This window comes from Sinocyclocheilus grahami, unplaced genomic scaffold, assembly GCF_001515645.1.
Source record: "Sinocyclocheilus grahami isolate Dianchi unplaced genomic scaffold, SAMN03320097.WGS_v1.1 scaffold599.1, whole genome shotgun sequence".
Taxonomy (NCBI): Eukaryota; Metazoa; Chordata; class Actinopteri; order Cypriniformes; family Cyprinidae; genus Sinocyclocheilus; species Sinocyclocheilus grahami.
This window is the reverse complement of record NW_015505778.1, coordinates 907,471-914,377: the sequence shown is the minus strand read 5'-3', so window position 1 is coordinate 914,377 and position 6,907 is coordinate 907,471. Positions and strand designations below refer to the sequence as shown.

At 38.7% G+C, this 6,907-nt stretch overlaps 1 protein-coding gene across 1 annotated transcript in view; it reads left to right on the top strand.

Moving 5' to 3' along the window:
* Positions 1 to 2,904, top strand: part of ghrhr2 (growth hormone releasing hormone receptor 2) — a 7,959-nt gene extending 5,055 nt beyond the window's left edge. Inside the window, exons 10-13 of the mRNA XM_016240715.1 lie at positions 823 to 914; positions 1,063 to 1,192; positions 2,680 to 2,721; positions 2,812 to 2,904. Coding sequence (XP_016096201.1) covers positions 823 to 914; positions 1,063 to 1,192; positions 2,680 to 2,721; positions 2,812 to 2,904 — 357 coding nt within the window. The remainder of the gene's footprint in view (positions 1 to 822; positions 915 to 1,062; positions 1,193 to 2,679; positions 2,722 to 2,811) is intronic.
* The last annotated feature ends 4,003 nt before the right edge of the window (positions 2,905 to 6,907 follow it).

Here is a 6,907-nt window from a genome sequence, read left to right as displayed (position 1 = left end):
GACCAGAACCCTTCCTGGAGCTGGCCGTCCGGCCAAACTGAGCTATCGGGGGGGAAGAGCCTTGGTGAGAGAGGTAAAGAAGACCCAAAGATCACTGTGGCTGAGCTCCAGAGATGCAGTCGGGAGATGGGAGGAAGTTGTAGAAAGTCAACCATCACTGCAGCCCTCCACCAGTCGGGGCTTTATGGCAGAGTGGCCCGACGGAAGCCTCTCCTCAGTGCAAGACACATGAAAGCCCGCATGGAGTTTGCTAAAAAACACCTGAAGGACTCCAAGATGGTGAGAAATAAGATTCTCTGGTCTGATGAGACCAAGATAGAACTTTTTGGCCTTAATTCTAAGCGGCATGTGTGGAGAAAACCAGGCACTGCTCATCACCTGTCCAATACAGTCCCAACAGTGAAGCATGGTGGTGGCAGCATCATGCTGTGGGGGTGTTTTTCAGCTGCAGATAAATGCGGCCAAGTACAGGGATATCCTGGACGAAAACCTTCTCCAGAGTGCTCAGGACATCAGACTGGGCCGAAGGTTTACCTTCCAACAAGACAATGACCCTAAGCACACAGCTAAAATAACGAAGGAGTGGCTTCACAACAACTCTGTGACTAGTTGTTGTGAAAAATTAACTTAAATGATTTTAGCAAATGGCTGCAATATAACAAAGTGTGAAAAATGTAAGGGGGTCTGAATGCTTTCCGTACCCACTGTATATATATATATATATATATATATATACTTTTTTTTTTTAGATAGATTTATCCCCATAAAATTTCTAAGAATGTTTGACTATAGACCAAAATAATGTGCTTTTAAACTTTACAGGTGAACTTTCTGGTGTTTGTTAACATAAGCAGGATTATAGTTGTGAAGACAAAAACCCCAGAATTAAATGGAGGAGACAGGCAACTTTACAGGTGAGATCTATTAAATAATTGCAAATTGTAAAATCACACTACATGGCTATTTTTCTTTTCTTTTCTTTTCAATATTACAGACATGCTTTACATACAATACAATACATACATATATAAGGTGCCCTGATCTCTTTTATCTGCCATTCAGGCGACTGGCGAAGTCAACTCTTCTACTCATCCCTCTTTTTGGAGTACACTACATTGTATTTGCTCTGTTTCCTGAGCATGTGGGTCTAGAGGCGAGACTTTTCTTTGAACTTGTGCTAGGTTCCTTCCAGGTACTGTTCAGACACTTATAATACAATCTACAGTGCAGCCCAGGAAGGCCAACTACACACTCTATCAAATATGTTTTTTAATGAATAGCTGTATAATAAATGAGCTGTCTTTGTAGTTATTATCTCTCTCCTTTGAGAAGTGAGGAGCTTAAGAGACGCTTCTATGGAGCCTGTTGATAAGTGAAACTCTGCCCTCTACTGTAAATGAACTTGAAATACAAGCTTATCTTAACAGTGTCATTTTATATTAAAGGGGTCATATGATGTTGCTAAAAATAACATTATTTGGTGTATTTGGTGTAATGAAATGTGTTTATGCGGTTTAAGGTTAAAAAAACACAGTATTTTCCACATACTGTACATTATTGTTTCTCCTCTATGCCCCGCCTTTCTGAAACGTGTTGATTTTTACAAAGCTCATCGGTCTGAAAAAGTGAGGTGTGCTCTGATTGGCCAGCTATCCAGTGCGTTGTGATTGGCCGAATACCTCAAGCATGTGACGGAAATGTTACGCCCCTTACCATACTTTGATGCCCTGTCCGGCCGGAGCAACGAGACAAAAACATTAAAACCCATTATAAACGAGGCATTTGATGCATCCAGTGGGGACATAATTACGGATTATAATGACTTATACTGTGTTTTTACGCGTTGCATCGCGCCGCGTAAACATAAAACCATGTCTGCATTTGTGATCGGAGAAATGACCGGGCTACAGTGAGCAGCGGCCGGTGGGCTTGAGAACGCCGTGGCCGGAGAATTCGACGGAGCGTCCGGCGGGCTTGCGGCAACCACATGTGACGACCCCGGGCTTGACTCCGCTTCATCCATGGTGAAAGCCGATCTGGCGATCCACAGCGCGAAGTTGATGTATTTCCTCAGCGACCAGCAAGGATCAGCTCTAGGCATGACGAAGTGGATATCGTCCTCTTTTGGAAGACCAAACAAAGTAGTTTCGCTTTCACAATGAAACACACAGCGCCTTCACGAAATGGCGGCGGCGGTGGCAACAACAATAGTACAGCGAGAATAAAAGTTATGCCTTCTTTCTTTGCGTGAACATTTGGGCGGCGTTATGCAAATCTTCTCACATCATGACGTAGACATGTGGGGGCATGTTAGAACGAGCCGTTTAAGGTAGGCGTGGGTGACTATTAATTTTTATAAAGAATATCTCTTTGGATTTGAGACTTTAGTCTTTGCAACTTTACAGATCTTCTTTATGCACCAAGAGCTTGTAACACTCCAAAGAGAAAGAAAAAATGTAAATCGCATCATATGACCCCTTTAAATAATTTTCATTTTTCAGCAAAATGCTGAAATATACTAATCAAGTACTAAAACAGGGGTGGTCAACGTCGGCCCTGGAGAGCAACAGTCCTGCAGAGTTTTGCCACCCCTGTATTAAAACAAATCCATAAACTCTCAAAAACTTGACTTTATGCTACTGCAAATGTCAAAATATTAATTATGGCATTTCTTTGAAGGGTTTCATTGTGGCATTGTTATATTGCTTCTTGAACTGTGAGGTAAGATCTAATACATTTTAATAGCATATGAACATATAAAGAAGCATTGTATGACCTTATCAGTAATAAAAAAAATTTGTTTTGTTTTAGGTGCAGAATGAAATAAGAAAAGAGATTGGGAAGTATAAGTTCCGAACTGACAACAACACTTTCCAAATGACAACCCAGGACTTCACTGCATAAAACTTGTTTTAACACAACTGCACATTATCTAACACTGTGATGATAATTGTGTTAATATTCTCACACATCACCTTTTTTTTTTTTTACATGGCTGTAAGTTTTGTGTAAAAACAAAAGAAAGTTAATATAGGTGAAAGTTAGGTGTGAGAAATGGCACTTGGTTTATATTTGGCACTTAGTTTGATATTTTTTTCTGATGCAATGACGTGGGGGCGTGTTAGAACGAGCCGTTTTAGGTAAGACTCTTAACTTTTATAAAGAATATCTCTTTGGATTTGAGACTTTAGTCTTTGCAACTTTACAGATCTTCTTTATGCACCAAGAGCTTGTAACACTCCAAAGAGAAAAGAAAAATTGAAATCGCATCATATGACCCCTTTAAGTGTGATTTATGTGTCCAAAAACTTTTTGGGTACAACTGTATTTATTTTTTACCTGTGGCAAAGTATTTTGGCACGTTTAAAGATGTTAATATCTTATTTGGTTTGTACTTTACAACTGTTAATATTAAATGTTCTTTAATATGTCTTTAATACGTAATACAATAAGTATTATATAAGTATTGATACAATAATAAAAACGTTCTAAATATTTAAATAGAATTGAAAATAATGCTGAATTTTGCTTCCTTTTTTTGTGACACCAGAGGATGGCGCTACATGTTCAACATTCAATGTGATGCATTACATCATCAATATCAGTTTTCAAACATGAGCTCCTTTTCAGTCAGTATGTACAGTAACATGCTGGAAATATTAAACATTCAGTATTAAACAGTGTGCAAATCATGATGTGAATATTTCAGTAATTTCTTTTTTTGTTGTTATTGTTGCATGTGCAGTTCAGTGATAATTCTTCATCCCTTCCAAGAAGCAGTAATCAAGTATATTACATTTCTGTTCAGCTGCCTGATCTACTTTAAATGGTCGGTGTGTGTGTGTGTGTGTGTGTGTGTGTGTGTGTGAGAGAGAGACAGAGATTTATATATTTGTTTTATATAAAAATATGCTTTGTGTGTGAATATAAAATAGCCTATTAAAGGGCCTGAAGCTTAAAACACCCTATTTTAATATTTTATTCATGCCTTTTCAGTCAGTATGTACAGTAACATGCTGGAAATATTAAACATTCAGTATTAAACAGTGTGCAAATCATGATGTGAATATTTCAGTAATTTCTTTTTTTGTTGTTATTGTTGCATGTGCAGTTCAGTGATAATTCTTCATCCCTTCCAAGAAGCAGTAATCAAGTATATTACATTTCTGTTCAGCTGCCTGATCTACTTTAAATGGTCGGTGTGTGTGTGTGTGTGTGTGTGTGTGTGTGTGTGTGTGAGAGAGAGACAGAGATTTATATATTTGTTTTATATAAAAATATGCTTTGTGTGTGAATATAAAATAGCCTATTAAAGGGCCTGAAGCTTAAAACACCCTATTTTAATATTTTATTCATGACAAAATATTTAGCATGTCAAAAAATATATAATTACAAGGGGCTACTTATACACCCCTCCAATTATTAGTTCAATTTTAAATTCAGTAACGATTTTAATTAAACCTTAATCGCGTTAATCGATTATTTCTTTGAGAGGTTTTCGCGCCTTTTATCAAACTAACGGTCAAACTCGTTTGAACGAGTGAACTCTTTCCCCATACTGTCTGAATATTTGTGCGATATTCAACAATACGAGTTATTTTCGTTCAAATTTATTTTACAAATAAGGAAGACAAACTATTTATATAGCCTACTCATACACCAACTACAGAATAAAACCTTTAAATGCTCGTGTGTGTAAAATCCTTCTCCAAAGGCGATACAGACATTATTAAAGTTATACAGTAAAACAACGCATAAAAGCATCTGCCCAGGAAAGATAGAGTAGAAATAGAGTTTTAATGTTTCAGACCTCTTGTGATGATCCTCTATACCTGCGGCTCAATCTCAGGTTTCATTCAAGACGTTTATGCGTCAGCAACAGCTGTCCTGGAGCTCGCGCTGGCCCCGGGTAAGAGAGACAGACTTCAGCTGGAAGGTAGACCAAAGACTGAAGGTTTTGTGGAAATATTTACCTCACTGTGACAGGTATGTGGTCTAGAGCACTGCATGGTGTATAGGTCAGTCGGTTGAGGGCAATGCTGTGTGTGTATCTGGAAAGCTGCAGGATTCATTTTGGCCCCCAAAGCTTTTGATTTCACTGCTGATTTCATATTCTGTTAACCATGTCTTGACAGCTTGATTTGAACAGGATAGCATATACAATAGAATGTTGAGAATTTATGGTTCAAAATTGTGTTGAATATTACTTTGTCATAATTTAAGATTTGGGTAACACTGCATGTAAAAATGTCCAACAGTTTAGCAGAAAGTCAAATTAGTAGGATTCCCCAAAATCATTAGAGATGGGAAGTGAGAAAGGTTTGAAAGTATTTCTCTCTAAAATGCTTGATTCTGATTGGTCAGCCTTGGCATTCAATCGTTTTGTATAGTGACCACTAATAGTATAATTGACCAAAGTCTCAGGCAAACTGTTTCCTACAGCTGCGCTAGATTCATTTAAAACAATAAAATAATTCTAAAATGAACACTGAAACTCAGTTCAATGTTCATGCCTATTTCTTTATTTTTTTGTACGCATTTATGTAAAAGGTATAATGTATTTTATCCTTTAAATTGTATTTCTGAAAGAGATTGGCAGTTCCCAATCTTGCTCTTTATCACTCTCATGCTCATTTTCTCTCATTCACACTTCCATATATGTAAATGTGAACACACAACATTTTTCTTTATGTCTAATGTGTCAGGTCTATTGTTCTAGCAGATGCTGACTGTGTAGTCGTACTCTTTTTCCCATCCCAACAGCGTATGGAGTCAGAGTTAAATATAGCGCGTGTCTTCATTTCAGGGCTCGGCTGATGATGCTCGTAGTGCTCGGTTGTACCCCACCATTCCTCCTCTGTTAATCCATGTTGCCCGGATCAGAGGTGTAGGATGATGGAGACTCTTGGACTGTTGGTCCCGAGATTCTTGTCAAAAGCACTCCGATCGGATTTTGTTTAACCCCCTTTCAGTTTTATGCTCTTGCCTTTCACAGAGGTTCCTGCAGGAAGTCGACTTTGTCTCGTGTAGATAGCACTGTTTCAGTGTTTCACAATTTAAAGGCAAGATTGAGACATGAGGATGGACCTTGTGAGTTTCCCTGGTTAGTTTCATAACATTAGCTCAGACTAGATGGGATGTGGTTGCTTGGAGTTAAACGGTTACACCACCATGTATGTGATACCATCTTGGGTATATGGATGGGGCAACTATCCATGGTGTCTTTCAGTGACATGGACTACTAGGTATTTGGTGTGGATTTAGTTGAATTAGAAGATGTGTTGTCTAGAGTGTGTTTCGTCTCTATGAGCGAGTACTGACCCCCTTTCAGTTTTATGCTCTTGCCTTTCACAGAGGTTCCTGCAGGAAGTCGACTTTGTCTCGTGTAGATAGCACTGTTTCAATGTTTCACAATTTAAAGGCAAGATTGAGACATGAGGATGGACCTTGTGAGTTTCCCTGGTTAGTTTCATAACATTAGCTCAGACTAGATGGGATGTGGTTGCTTGGAGTTAAACGGTTACACCACCATGTATGTGATACCATCTTCGGTATATGGATGGGGCAACTATCCATGGTGTCTTTCAGTGACATGGACTACTAGGTATTTGGTGTGGATTTAGTTGAATTAGAAGATGTGTTGTCTAGAGTGTGTTTCGTCTCTATGAGCGAGTACTGGCATCACATGTTCTTGGACGCAGAAGGTGTTGGTTTTAGGTTTCTTTCACCGGTGGAACCATGTGATCTTTTGGTGATCCCCCTACCAGCACTCTCCTAATGTGTGCAAAAGGGGAATCAGTGTTGAAGGTGCAAACATACGTTTGACCCGTTTCATAGACACCACACACTTTTGTGTATCCAGAGTTGGTAGCGTTTTGATATCGTTTGCACAATAAGGGATGTTTGT